Source organism: Carcharhinus amblyrhynchos, chromosome 13 (genome assembly GCF_965287045.1).
Source record: "Carcharhinus amblyrhynchos chromosome 13, sCarAmb.v2.hapA, whole genome shotgun sequence".
Lineage (NCBI taxonomy): Eukaryota > Metazoa > Chordata > Chondrichthyes > Carcharhiniformes > Carcharhinidae > Carcharhinus > Carcharhinus amblyrhynchos.
The window spans coordinates 79,643,543-79,662,406 of NC_137336.1; the positions used below are offsets into that span (position 1 = coordinate 79,643,543).

The 18,864-nt window shown below is 43.2% G+C and overlaps 1 protein-coding gene across 1 annotated transcript; it reads right to left on the reverse strand.

Annotated features, from left to right (window-relative positions):
* Window positions 1–1,755: 1,755 nt before the first annotated feature.
* Window positions 1,756–13,511, reverse strand: LOC145351387 (putative G-protein coupled receptor 139). Its single transcript, XM_080200997.1, has 2 exons — window positions 13,394–13,511; window positions 1,756–2,666 (listed from the first exon to the last, which is right to left on the reverse strand). The coding sequence occupies exons 1-2, from the start codon at window positions 13,509–13,511 to the stop codon at window positions 1,756–1,758; spliced, it is 1,029 nt and encodes a 342-aa protein (XP_080057123.1).
* Window positions 13,512–18,864: the final 5,353 nt, after the last annotated feature.

Below are 18,864 nucleotides of genomic sequence, written 5' to 3' on the forward strand. Positions count from 1 at the left end.
CACATTCCTGTCTATTTTGTAAGATCGTCGGAGCCCTTGTCAACCTATAATCTAACACAACGTTGAAGGCTGGATTAACCCACTGTTCTCTATAATAGCTAATTCCAAAAAAAAACCTTTTGAGGGAAATTCCTCCACCTCTGAATTTTAAATGGGTGGCGTTTTAATACAACGACGTCTAGTTCCACTTTCTCCCAAGAGAGGAACTATCATGTAAGTATCTACTCTATCATTCCGGGTGATAATTATATGTCTTTTAATAAGATAAACACACCTTCTAAACACCAGTAAATTTAATCCCAACTTCCTCAACCTCAGCTCATAAGACAAATTCATCGTTGGAGAAACCATCCCAATGAGCCAAAAGCGATGCAAATTAAAACACAAAGAATGCACGTCAGGATAGGAGTCTGGGCGGCACGCTGGCATTGTGGGTGCGGCACCGTGGCCTCACAGCGCCACGAACTCGAGTTCAATTCTGGCCTTGGGTGACAATCTCTGTGGAGATTATACATTCTCCCCGTGCCTGCCTGTTTTTTTTCTTCTGCAGGTGCTCCTTTATTCCCCACTCCAAGAAGTACAGGGTAGGTTGATTTCTCACACATTTCTAGCTGCGTTAATGATATAGTTGAGCTAAAGTATGTCAAGTGTCTAACATGGAGGGACAGATACCTGTCGCTTTTCTAACTGCTATCATTGTTAATCCTAAAACGACATCTTAAGAATCTGTCAAGCATCCCAGTAACCTTTACTTCTACAAGTTTGTTGACCATTATCCCAATTTCATTTCTCGTAATAGTGCCATCAGCAACATGCGAGCATCGGTCAGCATCAGGATTGAAATGAAGCAATGACAGATTATTGTTCTGTTCCATCTTCCTTAATTCATGTGCCCCAGTCATTGAGTAAAATCCAGACAGAACTACACACGATATTAAACACACGAAGCCGTATAATGATTTTGCGGGGCAGTGACGTTGAGATAGATAATCAAAAATGATCTTCTGAAGTAACCAAGCAGATTTGGGGGGCGAATAGTATATTCTTGCTCCTATTTCCCAAATTTCTATGAGGAAAATAAATATTTTATGGTGGGAAATTTCTTGTATCTGAAGAAACTGAACCACATACACAACCGGCTCATGTGCGGACGAGGGAAGTACTATATTAGATTTTTCAAATCAGTCCAAAGCTAAGGCTCTGGGGTTGTTAGTTTGGTGTCAGACCCAGGCTCATTCGATCGACGTGGTTTATATGTCCTAGCCCAAGACTCTTGGGTGGGCTAGTTCTGAGGAATCCCGCCCGAACTTCTCACCATCAGATTCAAAGATAGAGTGAGGAAAATGGGGAGTGGGCTGGGGGGAGACAGAGACACAGAGACAGACAGAAAGACTTTGGTAATTTGGCGGGGGGATTTGAAGAGTGGTGTATCCAATAATGTGTGACGAAAATCCATTGCCACACTAATATTGCAAGCATTTGCAGATTTTGACTTCTGAATGTACAATTTTATTCATCGATTAACAGATGTGAGGAGCTGAGAATTGAAGTGAATGTTGGCAGGAGAAAATCCTCGTTTTTTCCCTCTCCTATCTTGCACCGGGAATGCTGAAGCTAGTGTTCTATCCTCATGGTTCGAACATGCAGACACCATTTATTTTCCAACGTGCACTTCTTTTTCTGTTTCAATTTGAGGTTCTGGGATAAACATTAAGTTAATGGAGTGAACACATAGAGACCCATCGCTGGGTTTTCTCATTTGTTTTGTTTATTAATTAATTGAATCATTGTTGTAATTGGATATTTCACGGCACTCATGAGCTGTTCTCTAAATTTTGACTGAGTCGCCCCATAAATAAATGTATTTGTACAGCAACTTAAATTCTGCAGCATAAATCCAACTTGCCCGAATATGAATTCAGATGTGGTGTAATCCCTGGCGTTTACTCCTTTAATGGTATAATATAAGAAATGTAAAACATACACTAGCCATAGAAGTATAAAACTGCCGGATATGGTGAAAAGTAAAATTATGGATTTCCTTCTACTCTCCATCTCTGGGTCATTGCGATTGTCTCTATTGCCCTGACCCCTTAAGCTCTTGCGGACTCGACTTGCAACTAAAATATGCCTGACAGTCAGAGCATTGAGCACCATCACCAAAGTGAATGGCAGCAATGGAGTTAAAACCGTATCGGCCCAGTCAAATCCTATCCATTCCGGTGCTGTGTAATAAACTGGCTTAATATAACAGGACCACGGCACATTATCTATTAGTTCGGCAGGTTCTATTGCAAAGTAGAAAGGTATATTTTTCAAACAGAGCAGAATGCATGTTGTTGCCAAAACCACAGCTGCAGTTTCCTCAGTGCAATACTTCGTCTTTAACTTTTGGCAACAAATGGCTACATATCGGTCAAAGGTGAAAGTGATGGTAAACCAGACAGAACAATCTGTGGCGGCATGACGCAGCACATTAATAAAACTGCACACAGGTGTGATGTAAAAGAACCTCTGCGGGAAATAGTAATAGCCAACCTTCCACAGAATGACATTAGTCATAATGAATAGAAGATCTGCCACAGCCATGGCCACCAAGTAGTAATTAGTGCAAGTGGAGAGGCCGCACTTTCCCCGGGATAGTATCACAATCGCCAGTAAATTAACTATGAGAGAAAGGAAAACAGTGCAAATAAACGAATCAAACATTTCCTGCATTAGGATAGCAATTCAGTATTAAAAGCAAAATGGTTCAGGATGGAAAAAAAAGGTTGAAATTTCAAAATTGAATTTTATGGAATCGATTGTGTTTAAGTTAGAGAAATTGGTTTAGGATGGAAAAAAAGGTTGAAATTTCAAAATTGAATTTTGTGGAATCGATTGTGTTTAAGTTAAAGTAATTAGTTTGGGACAGAAAGCAGGTCGGTGGCACAGTGGTTAGGACTGCTGCCTTATAGCGCCAACAAGCAGCGTTTGAACCTCGGCTTGGGTCACTGGTTGTGCAGAATCTATGTGCTCTCCCATGTGTGCGCGAATTTCCTTGGGTGCTCTGGTTTCCTGCCATAATCCGAAAGACGTGCTGGTAGGTGTGTTGACCATGCTAAAATCTCCGTCAGTGTACCGAAACAGGCGACAGATTGTGGCGACTCGGACGTTTCACTGTAACTTTGTTGCAGTGTTAATGTAAACCTACTTGTGACACCAATAAATAGTCTTGACTGATAATTGTGTTAGAAGTCTGATTTTAGTCCTGAGGACGATAAATATTGTTGGCTCCTCAGCGTATCTCCGAGCACAGCTGCTCTTTTGTCATCTGTCAATCATTTGGCTTTTACATTTTAAATCACATATAAAATTTTAGAAGTGATCGATGATACCAAAGTTGGAGGAACGACAAAGGGTGAGGCTGATACGAATCGCCTGCTGCAGGAAAAGTTAGGTTAGCGGAATCAACGCATGTGGAAGTTAGAATTTTATACAGATGTGTGAGATCATGCGTTCTGGTAGAAAGCTTACAGAGATGCATATGTACAAAATAATAATATAATTCCAAAATATGTGTGTGAAGAAAACCTAAGGCTTGCATGTGCATCTGTTTTGGGGGCTGCCATATCCATAACTGCCGCTAAGATATTGGCAGTTATTGATATGGATCTGTTCTTCATAAAGGAAAATTAGGATGGATATTTTTGAAGCTCTGGTTTGTCCTTAACTATTGCTTCCAATTCTTGTCACCACGGGTTATGGAATATGTAAAGATTCTTCAAGGGGTTCAGAGAAGTTTTAGAAGATTGTTCCAGGATGGATGATTTCAGTTGTAAGTATGGATGTAAGTTTAGTTTGGAAATGCCGGCATTGTTTTCTTTGGAGTGAAAAGAAGGTCAAGGTTGATTTAATAGCAGTGCTCCATGTCATAACAGACTTTGGTTAGATAGAGAACATGAAACTCTTCTCATTAGCTCATGGCTCAAGGACTAGGGTATGCGTATTTAACATTTTGACCTAGCGCTACTCGATCAATGCCAGGTAGAACATTTTTCTTTAATAATGACTGATAGTGACATGTTATTTGTTGCTCATGAGCCCGATGGAAGTGCAGTCAATCATTTCAGAAGGGAATTGTGCAGGCATTTGAAGCAAGTATGGTATGTGGATCAAATGGGGGAATGGCACATAATACTGTTCCACGGGAAGCCAATTTAGAATCAATGAGCCAAATGCCTCTCAATGCCGAATGTCAACGGCTTGGCAATCAAATGATCATCTGATTGATAAATAGAGATTGTATTGGGGCAATGGAATAAAATTAGAACAACATGTAACATTTACAATCACAGGGCAAAACTTGAAAGCAGATCTTAAACATTGTAAAAGTACTTCAATCATCACAGTCGCTTACCAACCAAACCAAGCGCAGAAAGGATGTTGTAATATATTTTCAGGATACTGTCACTTGGATAATGCATTTTGTCTGAGAAGTGATTCGCTGCTTCCTGCTGCACCAAACCTCTGTGCATTAAACTCGAAACCATTTGAAGCATTTAATTTATACCCTGTCGAATCCCCAGGGCAAGTTAATGTTGCACTATTTTTATCTCTATTTAAATTGATGCAACAGATTATGACACTGAGCTCAGCCTGTGTTAGGATGGAATATACCTATTTCCGCAATCGACTTAGAATGCTAATAAAAAAGTGCCCAATGCCAGCATCTTTAACTAATAATAGTAATAATGAAGTTGGCTCTATCTTCTCCCATAACTAAGGTTGTTCATTCAAATATAACAGCCCAACGCTAGATCGTATCTTGTTTATGATATGACTTTTACTCTATTGTGACCATTCATATTTGAAATTCTAAATGTACCCTGCCTGTCTCAGGGCTCTTCTTCTGTAATCTGAAATTCCTTTAACAGTGTATTTTTTGATGCGTTGTGGCGTCACGGTGACTGAGGTGAGCACTGCTGCCTCACAGCAGCAGAGATCTGGGTTCGATTCTAATCTTGAGCCACTACCTGGGTTCAACTCCGCTCTTCGATGACTATCTGTGTGAAATTTGCCTGTCTCTGTGTGGGTTTAATCCGGGTGTCCCTCTTTTCTCGCTCAGGCTAGATGGATTGGCCATGCCCAGAGATATAGGTTAGGAGGTAAAAGCGCGGGGTTACGGGGATAAAGTAGAGGGCAAGTGGCTCAGGTAAAACCCCTGACTGGCACACACTTTTCACGCGGTATGTACTCCCCAGCTGAAAAAGACGCTCTAATTGTTCCAGCTCTTCAAACATCGTGGCCGTTTGAACGTTTGCTGTGGGCAGGACGGTGGTGTAGTGTTGCACTGCTGCCTCACAGCACTAGGGATGTAGGTTCGATTCCGGCCTTGACCACTGCCTTCGTGGAGTTGCACTTACTCCCCGTATCTGCGTGGGTTTCCTTCAGATGTTCTGCTTTCCCCCCACACTCCAAAAATCTGCGGTTTAAGTTGATTGACGTGCTGAAATTGGCCCTAGTGTAAAGGCGATAAGCAGGGCACAGGGCCTGGGTGAGATTGAGATCGGAACAGATTCTTCTTCTGTACTGTTGGGATTCTGTGATTTCATTTACAATCGCCACAAGTAGCACTAACATTCAGACCAGTCGATGTTCACCCTCCAATTCGGAACATAACTCTGCACCCAATACCGACAATGAAACTGCTTCTTCTCCTCTGACTGAAACAACATCCTAATCTATTACAACCCAGCTGAATTGGTCACCTGAAACTAACGGAGTCCTTAACCTATTTCTTAAAGTTGTGCAGCCAATTCATACTACTAAAAACGTGAAATGAACGTAAGTTAATTCATCAGTTCCTGTAATAAGATATCTCAAGCAAGTGGTACGTATTAGTCAGGCACCTCAAACTAAAGGGACTCTACAAACTAGTACAGTTCAGTGATCTGATGCAGTGTAGGACTATTGAGTCATTGACATTTCCGACAGATGAGACCATCGAACACATTTTTTTTAATTCAAAGATAATACGTATTTGCAATAATACTTGTCTTGTGTTACTATGTGATAGAATATCGATCTGTTGAATTTTCAATAATACGATGCAACTCAGTGACTCTGTGATTCTGATACTCTCCAGTGTTTGGGTGAGAAATTATTGTTAAATTTCATGTTATACTGCTGCCACTGAATTTATTAGATTAGATTTTATTTGATTTATTATTGTCACATGTATTAACGTACAGTGAAAAGTATTGCTTCTTATGCGCTATCCTGACAAAACATACCATTCATAGGGACAGAACTGAGAGAATGCAGAATGTAATGCTACAGTCATAGCTAGGGTGTAGAGAAAGATCAACTTAATGCAAGGTATGGTCATTCAAAAGACTGACAGCAGCAGTTCTTGGTTCGTGACCTCAGAATTTTGTATCTTTTTTTCCCCGAAGAAAGAAGATGGAGGAGAGAATAGCAGGGGTGCGTGGGTCCTTAATTATGCTGGCTACTTTGCCGAGGCAGCGGAAAGTGTAGACGGAGTCAATGGATGGGAGGCTGGTTTGCGTGATGGATTGGGCTATATTCACGGCTTTTGCAGTTCCATGCGGCCTTGGGCAGAGCAGGAGTCACACCAAGCTGTGATACAACCAGAAAGAGTGCTTTCTATGGTGCATCTGTGAACGTTGGTGAGAGTCATAACTGACACGCCAAATTTAGGAAGTTAGAAAGTTAGGATCCAGTCACAGAGGGAGGTGCCGAGGACCAGACCATGGAGTTTGGAGATGAGTTTTGTGGAAATAATAGTGTTGAAGGCTGAGCTGTAGTCAATAAATAGGAGTCTGATATAGTTGTCTAGGTCTTCCAGGATTGAGTGCAGGGCCAGGGAGATGGCGTCTGCTGTGGACCTTTTCCGGTGGTAGGCAAACTGTAGTGGATACAGGTAGTCCAGGAGGCTGAAATTGAGTCAGGCCATGGCTAACCTTTCGAAGCATTTATTAATGATGAATGTCAGTCATCGGCCGATAGTTATTAAAGCACACTGCTTGGTTTTTCTTAGGTAAGTGGATGATGGTTGTCTTCTAGAAGCAGGTAGGCAACTCAGATGGTTGTCAACAGAGGTTGAAGACATCCGCAAATATCTCCGTCAGCAGATCCACCCAGGATCTGAGTTCACGTCCAGATATCCCGACCAGGCTAGTTGCTTTCCTTGAGCTGACCTTCAAGAAAATTGCTCTGATATCAGACCCCAGATACAGGTTCATCCTGGGCTTCCAGGTTGGAGGGCATGCTCTCACTGACCTCTTGCTCAAAATGGGCATAGAATGTATTGAGCTCATCAGGGAGGGGTGCGTTGGAACCAGCAATTTTACGTGCCTTCATTTTGTAGCCTGTTATGTTTTGTAAACCATGCCATTGTCAGTGGGTGTCAGTTTGGCTAGCCTGGGACTCTAGCTTGGTCCTTCCAGGTCTCTGTATGCCATTAGTGTGACGGTATTCTCCATATCCTAAAGAGCAAAAAACAATTCATGGCATTCTAGTTCTGGCTCTGAGCGTGGTCATAAACATTTATCACAAACATCTTGTCATAGGTAGGACGTTTATGCAGAAATGAAAGCTTTGCTTGTTCTTCCATGTCATTGGTGATTAGTCTCACAAGTAACTTTATGTTTCAATTTTACTCCTATATTTATCTTATCAAAAACAAATTATTGAAAAATGACTCAACTTTTCATTATCCCTTTGGTTTAAAGTTATGTAACAAGCAACCGCATTGTAAAAAACACTTGTTCTTCTGTATCACTGTTCAGAATACAAATAGCATTCCAAATCACTTTAATGCCAACTAATTGTTTGTTGAGTCATCAGACAGTGGTATGCCGTAGTAAATGTGATGGTCCATTTGCTGAAAGCAACTTTGTACGATGGGCAACGTTGCAATGACTTTCAGAGTTGGAGTGTTACGGAGACAAGAAGCTTTTTGTGACTGCCTGAGTTTGCAGAGGTAAGGAAGGCATTAGCGTCTGGTGAAGAATATAGAGTTAGAAAAATCAGATCTCGGGGTCACAGTCTCAGGATAAGTGGTAAGACATTCAGGACTGAGAAAATGAAGAGCTTCTTCATTCAGTAAGTTTTGAACCTGTGGAAGCTTTTGAACCTTCACCACAGAAAGCTGTTAAATATGTTCCAGAGGGAGCTGGACGAGCCCTTGTGTCAAAAGGGATTGAGGGGGATGGACAAAAACTGAGAGTGGGATACTGAGAGTGCATGATCAGCCACAATCATTTTGAATGGTGGTGCGGGCTCTATTTCTATGACCTATTTTCTATGTTTCTATGTCGTATTAAATTGCAGCATTGTCTAATTTAGATCTGCATTACGCAACTTAAAGAAAAATCTGCGCGGCAGGCAGACTGCTTCTCCAAGAGTAATCTGCCTTCCTGGGTCAGAAAATGATTCTGGTAACCTTCCTTACCAGATCTGCACTGCCAGCTTGAGATGGTGCAACCGCCACAAGGCAGTTAGATGTTCATCCGCGAAAGCAGTCTTTGTCTATACCAACATCTTCTCTTCCCGATTGTGGAACTTTGCTTAAACTTGTCAACAGTCTTATATCGACATCCCTGAGGAGGGATGTCTGAGGAGACGTTTAACCTCCATAGAGTTCCATTAATAAAGTCATAATCGCTATCCGTTCTTGTTGAAACTGCTGCAATAAACAATAATCATTGTTTCCCTCAAACAACCAATGAACCTTAGCCGAACTCATAGTAGGTAAATCTCAGATACTGATTGTTTCCATTATTCTCTGCTAATATTGACACTGGCCAGGCTTCCAGCTTAGTTCTGTAAAGGATATGCTCAGAATGTCTATATTAACCAATCATTTATTACAGACACCTTATGAACACAATTGCGAAATCAAATTCCCCATTACCTCTTCTTCTGTTCCTTTCTAATACGGAACATGAGACACGTTCGTTGTATAATAATTACCTTTCGGATAATGAGCAGGATATGATTGATACTGCGAATCCATATTATATTTATATGTTTGGACTGCAGTTCCACAGTTCATTCCATCATGTGGATGTGTCAATCTGATTGATGATGCCCGTTATGATACAGGCGTGTTGCTGAAGAACATGAGAACATAAGAAATAGGAGCAGGAGTAGGCCATCTAGCCCTTCGAGACTGCCCCGCCATTCAATAAGATCATGGCTGATCTGTCGTGGCTCAGTTCCACTTTCCCGCCCTCTCCCCATAACCCTTAATCCCCTCTCTTATCAAAAACCCATCAACCCGCGTCTTAAAAATATTGAGCGAGGCAGCCTCCACCACTTCAACGGGCAGAGAATTCCAGAGATTCACCAGCCTTTGAGTGAAGAAGTTCCTCCTCAACTCCGTTCCAAACCGCCCCCCCCCCCACCCTTTATCTTGAGGCTGTGCCCCCTAGTCCTACTGTCCTTTCTGAGCGGGAAGAGCCTCTCCACCTCTATCCTATCTATCCCATTCATCATCTTATATGTCTCAATGAGATCTCCCCTCATTCTTCTAAACTCTAACGAGTACAAGCCTAGTTTATTCAGCCTCTCCTCATAGCTCAACCCCCTTAACTCCAGCATCAGCCAAGTAAACCTCCTCTGCACTCCCTCCAAGGCCAAAATATACTTGCGTAAGGGCGGCGACCAAAACTGCACACAGTACTCCAGCTGCGGCCTCACCAGTGCCCTATACAGCTGCAGCAAGACTTCCCTACTTTTATATTCAATCCCCCTCGCTATGAAGGCCAGCATCCCATTAGCCTTCCTGACCACCTGCTGCACCTGCAGGCTGGGTTTTTGCGACTCATGCACAAGGACCCCGAGGTCCCTCTGCACCGTCGCCTGCTGCAGTATTGCTTTTCTGTGGCGACACATTTCAAGACGTTAGTTTTGTTCTCACTGTGAAGCTCGGTTCCAGCCTCCGACTGCTCCCTGGAGACTAGGCGCGGATCCCTAAAGTAGGTTAGTTCTATACTCACTAAGTAGCTCCAGTTCTCCCTCCCACTGCTCCCAGGACGCTTCTGGTTCCGCATTCGGAACCAGATACCTGTCCTCAATTTTGTTTCCTTACATATAATAAAACATGTTTATCAACGGCGTATAAATGCAGCGGGATAGCCACCGATAAGGTTCACAACTTTACTCGGATGAGCAATTAAAGTTCACGTCATTGTATAGTTTCTAAATTAAAGTCGCGAAAAAAAACACCCAGCTGTTTCAATGAATCGATTATAAATCACGATAAATGCAATTTAGAATGAGACTGGGTTTATTAATCTCTGCAATGAGAATGTACCAAATCGGGAACGCGACAAATATCTTAAGTCAATGGGTATGTTTATTTTATAAGGGGTGTAAATTGATAAGAGAACAATGATCATAATAGTCAGGGAATTAGGCTTCAGTTGATGACTGATCATCTCGGCTTTAATCAGGATTTCAACATCAATGTTGCAGGTGCCGTCTGTCGAACATCTGTCCGCATAAATGTGTGGCAACGCAGCAAATAGTTTTTGCCAGTATAAACTTCACATATTTCAAATCAGCTTCCTATTTTGAAAAATGTAATGACTGTAAAGTTAATTTATCACGAACCTGACAAAGCGTTGAGCGTGCAATGCTATTCAGAACTAGAAGTTGCATTATGATAAATGGCAAAAAAAGTAATATATTTTCATAATCCTCTCTCTGACTGGATTTTCTATGTATTACGTTCTAGTTTATAATGTGTGATTAGCTATTTATGTATCTGTACAGCTTGAGGTAGACGAAGTGCAAAGCGGTGTAATGGATGTGCCGGGTGCTGAAGTGGTTACCGGTCTGGTGACGGACACACAGCCATTATTCGACATTCTGCAGTTAAAACTAAATTTACAAAAATTGAGCGAGTTAAAACAATCCCATTGAAGCAAGTCCATATCAAAGTTATGTGGAAATGTCAAATGGATTCACTCTCGACTTGGACGGCAAGGTGGAGACTGAAGAGACGTGGAGTTATTAATGCAAGAAGAACCATGATTTATTAAGCCACTGAACATGAAGCAATGTCCGTGACAACGAAAGTAAAGGGCGATGGAGATTATGCGATGCCTGGTTATTAACACCGCAGAATAGGTCAGTTGACATTGATGGAGTCATAGTCATAGAGGTTTGCAGCATGGAAACTGGCCCTTCGGCCCAACTTGTCCACGCTAGTCCCAATTGCGCGCGTTTGGCCCATACCTCTCTATACCTATCTTACCCATGTAACTACCTAAATGCTTTTAAAAGACAAAATTGTAACTGCCTCTACTATTACCTCTGGCAGTTCGTTCTAGACACTCACCACTCTGAAAAAAATTGCCCCCCTGAACACATTTGTATCTCTCCCCTCTCACCTTAAACCTATGCCCTGCAGTTTTAGACTCCCCTACCTTTCAGAAATGGTTTTGACATTGCTCCACACAAGTGGAGTCGCTGACTTCTGGTGTCACCCCGGAAAACATTGTCTGTACCATGTTTCAGAAGTATGTGATACCCTTTGATAACCGGAGCGGTGTACATTACTTCATGCAAGGTCCAACCTATGATTGCTGAAGATTGAGAAATTCAGTTGACTGTCCATTTACCGAGCTAATTATCCCAGAAGTTTTCTTATCCATCTCACCAAACTAAACGTCTAGCCGTTTTCGCTCTGAAACATGAACTTATTATTACAAAAATTCTGTCATGATTTTTTTTTCCATTTCAACAATCTGTCCTGAGTGGGTTTGCGTTAAGGTTGCTACTTAGTCAATGGACAAAGTTACAGAACCATTATAGTTAGTTTATGCATAATGTAGCTGGAAGAATCTCCGCTCAAATTCCAATATGCGAATTTAACTTAAAATTAGAGAATTAACCACACATGGAATTAAACAAACATGGAAATAAGAAACAAATGTGAACAGTTATCGAGGAAAGTCCCATTGATGTCAAAGTTTGCTTATCAAAGGCCAAATCAGCTTTTCTCCTATTAGCAATCTCACTAAACCGAGCTTCTCTCCGTCTCCTGCATGGGGCCATTTGAAATGTGTTGAATGAGAGAGCAAATGTGACGTCCTATGAACGTAAATTATGTAGTATTTGTTTAAAATGGCCATTCAATGATGCAGAAATATAGCACATTCCTTAAAGTTGAAATCCAGATAGAAACAGTGACTCTTCAAGAAGAGAGGAATTTGAGAAGTTTATGTGTCGGTATAGTGAAAAAGGCTATATCTGGTAAAGACAATATTCCAAACTACAAATAATCTAACACCGTGATAGTAATCATGACAACGAGATAGGCCACTGGCATTCACATCATGTAACAAGTGGTGTTTTTGGGGAGACTTCTTCCAGGGAAAGGTGATAATCCTCAATAATCAGTTAATTAAAATAGGAAACTGAGGAGTTGATTACCAGACTTGGAGCCAAAGCAGCAAGTTGACAGATTTTGCATATAAAATGTCAGTCTTGTTGCAACATTGAATGGCACCAAGTGATTCATTGGCCTGTCCAGTGGTATCCTACTGAGAACAATTTGAAAATGAATCAGCGATAATAAATTGAGAGATCGATGCAGTAAGTAACAAAATCCACCACGGAAGTGCAGAGTCTGGGTGTATTGCAAGTGGGGAAGGAGTGGATGAGCAATTTTCCAACATTATCCTCTTCACCGTTCCTCTCCCCACCACTTTCCCATTCATCCGCAACCACCATCTTTGTGCGCCTCACAATCCCTTTCAACACTTCTCATTTCTCCCTCAACTTCTCGGATTTCCAGCCTCCTTCACTCCACAATTCTCCCCTCTTAATTCCCCCATACAACTTAATCTGCAATTCTCTATATCCCATTCCTCTGGTGCGAAATTCTCCCCTCATCTATCCTGTTATTTGCCTGCATTCCCTACGTCCAATTTCCAGCTGTTTTTTTCCCCTCTCCTCCATTATATATTTATAAATTGTCCTCTCCTCCTCCCATCCCCCTTTCCTTCCCACATTAATAATTCATCACATTCCACTTCATATTCCCCATCTGGAGAATGCTGGCACAGTGGTTATCGCTGCTGCCTCACCGCACCAAGAACCCAGGATCAGTTCCATGCTTGGATAACTGTCGATGCACAGGCTGCACGTCGTCCCCATGTCTGTGTGTGTTTCTTCCAGGTTCTTCAGTACCATTTCACAATCCAAAAGATGTGCTGGTCAGGTGCATTTGCCATAATAAAACTGTCCCTTTCTGTAGCCGAACAGGCACCACAGAGTGATAACTAGGAAATTTTCAGTGTTAATGTAACCTTACTTCCAACACGAACAAATTATCTATAGCCATTCACGATCTCCGTGTCACCAATTCTAATACCTCCATCGTCTCCCTTCCCTGTGTTTTTTCCCGATTTTCCACGTTCTCGCCCACTCAAAATTATGCCGTTGACATTCTCAGCCTTGAGCATTCCACCATTAACAACCACATCCGTCATTTACCCTTTCCACAATTTCTCCTTTAGTTCTTCCCAAACATCATTTTTCCGCTTACATGTCCTCCTCTACCTCTATCCAATAATTCAACCTTACATTCTCCCCAACCATTTCTGGATTCTCCCGTTCCATAAGAGCATGAGGAAGAGGAGCAGGATTAGGCCATCTAGCCCCTCGAGCCTGCCCCGCCATTCAATAAGATCATGGCTGATCTGTTGTGTCTCAGTTCCACATTCCCGCCCTCTCCCCATAACCCTTAATCCCCTCTCTTATCAAAAACCCATCAACCCGCGTCTTAAAAATATTGAGCGAGGCAGCCTCCACCACTTCAACGGGCAGAGAATTCCAGAGATTCACCACCCTTTGAGTGAAGAAGTTCCTCCTCAACTCCGTTCTAAACCGCCCCCCCTTTTATCTTGAGGCTGTGCCCCCTAGTCCTACTGTCCTTTCTGAGCGGGAAGAGCCTCTCCACCTCTATCCTATCCATCCCATTCATCATCTTATACGTCTCAATGAGATCTCCCCTCATTCTTCTAAACTCTAACGAGTACAAGCCTCGTTTATTCAGCCTCTCCGCATAGCTCAACCCCCTCAACTCCGGTATCAGCCTAGTAAACCTCCTCTGCACTCCCTCCAAGGCCAAAATATCCTTGCGTAAGTGCGGCGACCAAAACTGCACACAGTACTCCAGCTGCGGCCTCACCAGTGCCCGATACAGCCGCAGCAAGACCTCCCTACTTTTATATTCAATCCCCCTCGCTTTGAAGGCCAGCATCCCATTTGCCTTCCTGACCACCTGCTGCACCTGCAAGCTGGGTTTTTGCGACTCATGCACAAGGACCCCGAGGACCCTCTGCACCGTCGCCTGCTGCAGTTTTTCGCCACCTCTTCTCTTCTGCCTCCTCTTCTGCCCACCTTGTATTCTGTCCCATTTCTCCATTACTTTTTCCCTATTCACTCCTATCATTCTGCATGCCCCAGACTCCCACACGACACCATGATTTAGTCCTCTGAAGCTGCAACATTCTGTACTTCCCTCGCCCTCAACCACAGTTACCACGTTCCAACTTTGACCCGTCCCGTGCCTCTTTTCACCATCACAGCTTCCCCATTCTCTTCAGCACATTTTCTCCATATTTTCCATTTCCTATCGTTGCACCACTTCCCCATATTATTGTTCCACTCACTCAACCCTTCCCGATCCCCTCCCCGCCTATGTCGCCCTTCCCATTCTCAGTGACAACGTTTCTCACTCATTTGTTCTGACTTCTCTCCCCACTAATCGTTGCACATCACCCCAAATTCTCATCAACACAATCTCCCTCCGAAATCTTTCGATTCCCTCTCACCCTATTCCATTTGCGCGTCCTCCAGTCAGCATTTAAATTCTGCCATGTCCTCAGCCCGAACATTATTCTCCTTTCTGTTGCAGCAGGCGACGGTGCAGAGGGACCTCGGGGTCCTTGTGCATGAGTCGCAAAAACCCAGCCTGCAGGTGCAGCAGGTGGTCAGGAAGGCGAATGGGATGCTGGCCTTCATAGCGAGGGGGATTGAATATAAAAGTAGGGAGGTCTTGCTGCAGCTGTATAGGGCATTGGTGAGGCCGCAGCTGGAGTACTGTGTGCAGTTTTGGGCGCCGCACCTGCGCAAGGATATTTTGGCCTTGGAGGGAGTGCAGAGGAGGTTTACTAGGCTGATACCGGAGTTGAGGGGGTTGAGCTATGAGGAGAGGCTGAATAAACTAGGCTTGTACTCGTTAGAGTTTAGAAGAATGAGGGGAGATCTCATTGAGACGTATAAGATGATGAATGGGATGGATAGGATAGAGGTGGAAAGACTCTTCCCGTTCAAAAAAGACAGTAGGACTAGGGGGCACAGCCTCAAGATAAAGGGGGGGCGGTTCAGAACGGAGTTGAGGAGGAACTTCTTCACTCAAAGGGTGGTGAATCTCTGGAATTCTCTGCCCGTTGAAGTGGTGGAGGCTGCCTCGCTAAATATTTTTAAGAAGCGGGTTGATGGGTTTTTGATAAGAGAGGGGATTAAGGGTTATGGGGAGAGGGCGGGAAAGTGGAACTGAGCCACGACAGATCAGCCATGATCTTATTGAATGGCGGGGCAGGCTCGAAGGGCCAGATGGCCTACTCCTGCTCCTATTTCTTATGTTCTTATGTTCTGTTCCCAACCTGTCGATTTCCTCATTAACCGTTCGCTATCTAAGCTTCTCATATCCACTGACCTCTCACACTTCTCCTTATCTGCCCTTTCCAATCATCCACATCTCCATTTCACCATCCCCTCCCACTTCCTAACCAATTCCCTCTCCCATTTACCCACTCTACAAAGAACCTTTCTTATTATCCAACATCTTTTGCTGAAAATTTTTATTTCCTATTCCCAATTCGTAAGAACATAAGAAATAGGAGCAGGATTAGGCCATCTAGCCCTTCGAGCCTGCCCCGCCATTCAATAAGATCATGGCTGATCTGTCGTGGCTCAGTTCCACTTTCCCGCCCTCTCCCCATAACCCTTAATCCCCTCGCTTATCAAAAGCCCATCAACCCGCGTCTTAAATATATTTAGCGAGGCAGCCTCCACCACTTCAACGGGCAGAGAATTCCAGAGATTCACCACCCTTTGAGTGAAGAAGTTCCTCCTCAACTCCGTTCTAAACCGCCCCCCCCCCCCCGCCCCCCGTGAGAAGTAGTGTAATTTTTAAGGCTGCAAAAGCTAACAGTACAATCAACAGTGATGGACGAGTTCAGCAGCATACAGAAAGGGGGAGGCACATGACAGACAGTTAACTAGGTTACACGAAACAGATAACCGCAGTGATGAGATTAAGCGCAAAATGGGAGTTGAGAGAGTGTTAATTGAAGGAATGACACAATACAAGCCATTTACAGTGTTTAAAGTTAACAAGGTTAACAGCCAAATAAGGGGGAATAACACAATACAAGCCATCACAATGTTTGAAAAACAATATAAAATGTGTTGTCCACGCGTGTAAGGTGTGCGCACCAGCTCACCCGATCTTGCAAGATTGTATATTAAACTGTGATCGAACGAGACAGCCCGTGGTCGTCTAAGTCTATAATCGGGAGAAAAGGGGAATATATCGGGAGGGCTACCGGCTGGGGAATTTGCCCCTGGCGCTCCGAACTCGACCGGTGGAGACCTAACGGTGTCAACGAAACCGGGAGTAGTCTGGTGGCTGCCACGCTAGCGGGTATCTGGCGGATACGGCCGGTTACAAAACTAACACCCCCTTTATCTTGAGGCTGTGCCCTCTAGTCCTACTGTCCTTTCTGAGGACACCTGTCCTTCGCAATAATATTCCCCATTCCAATTCCATGTATTTTCTTCCCGATTGCTCCTCCACCACTTCCTCTAATTATCTTTCCTGAGATAATGTTATGATTCCAATCCGCCCTTCCTTCCCTTCCAAGTATCCACGCTTGGCCGGGAGGGGGCGCTGTGTGCACACTATGAAGAGGACTGCTACCGATGCAGAAAGCATGAAAATCAGATCAGTGATGGTGAAGCTCTAGCTCTGTTCTTATGATTTAAAAAATCCCATGTATAACATTTGGACCAATCTCCACATTCCTGTCTATTTTGGAAGATCGTCGGTGCCCTTGTCAACCTATAATCTAACACAACGTTGAAGGCTGGATTAACCCACTGTTCTCTATAATAGCTAATTCCAAAAAAAAACCTTTTGAGGGAAATTCCTCCACCTCTGAATTTTAAATGGGTGGCGTTTTAATACAACGACGTCTAGTTCCACTTTCTCCCAAGAGAGGAGCTATCATGTAAGTATCTACTCTATCATTCCGGATGATAATTATATGTCTTTCAATAAGATAAACACACCTTCTAAACAGCAGTAAATGTAGTCCCAACTTCCTCAACCTCAGCTCATAAGACAAATTCATCGTTGGAGAAACCATCCCAATGAGCCAAAAGCGATGCAAATTAAAACACAAAGAATGCACCTCAGGATAGGAGTCTGGGCGGCACGCTGGCATTGTGGGTGCGGCACCGTGGCCTCACAGCGCCACGAACTCGAGTTCAATTCTGGCCTTGGGTGACAATTTCTGTGGAGATTATACATTCTCCCCGTGCCTGCCTGTTTTTTTTCTCTTCTGCAGGTGCTCCTTTATTCCCCACTCCAAGAAGTACAGGGTAGGTTGATTTCTCACACATTTCTAGCTGCGTTAATGATATAGTTGAGCTAAAGTATGTCAAGTGTCTAACATGGAGGGACTGATACCTGTCGCTTTTCTAACTGCTATCATTGTTAATCCTAAAACGACATCTTAAGAATCTGTCAAGCATCCCAGTAACCTCTACTTCTACAAGTTTGTTGACCATTATCCCAGTTTCATTTCTCGTAATAGTGCCATCAGCAACATGCGAGCATCGGTCAGCATCAGGATTGAAATGAAGCAATGACAGATTATTGTTCTGTTCCATCTTCCTTAATTCATGTGCCCCAGTCATTGAGTAAAATCCAGACAGAACTACACACGATATTAAACATACGAAGCCGTATAATGTTTTTGTGGGGCAGTGACGTTGAGATAGATAATCAAAAATGATCTTCTGAAGTAACCAAGCAGATTTGGGGGGCGAATAGCATATTCTTGCTCCTATTTCCCAAATTTCTATGAGGAAAATAAATATTTTATGGTGGGAAATTTCTTGTATCTGAAGAAAATGAACCACTTACACAACCAGCTCATGTGCGGACTAGGGAAGTACTATATTAGATTTTTCAAATCAGTCCAAAGCTAAGTCTCTGGGGTTGTTAGTTTGGTGTCAGACCCAGGCTCATTCGATCGACGTGGTTTATATGTCCTAGCCCAAGGCTCTTGGGTGGGCTAGTTCTGAGGAATCCGCCCGAACTTCTCACCATTAGATTCAAAGATAAAGTGAGGAAAATGGGGAGTGGGCTGGGGGGAGACAGAGACACAGAGACAGACAGAAAGACTTTGGTAATTTGGCGGGGGGATTTGAAGAGTGGTGTATCCAATAATGTGTGACGAAAATCCATTGCCACACTAATATTGCAAGCATTTGCAGATTTTGACTTCTGAATGTACAATTTTATTCATCGATTAACAGATGTGAGGAGCTGAGAATTGAAGTGAATGTTGGCAGGAGAAAATCCTCGTTTTTTCCCTCTCCTATCTTGCACCAGGAATGCGGAATCTCGTGTTATATCCTCATGGTTCGAACATGCAGACACCATTTATTTTCCAGCGTGCACTTCTTTTTCTGTTTCAATTTGAGGATCTGGGATAAACATTAAGTTAGTGGAGTGAACACATAGAAACCCATCGCTGGGTTTTC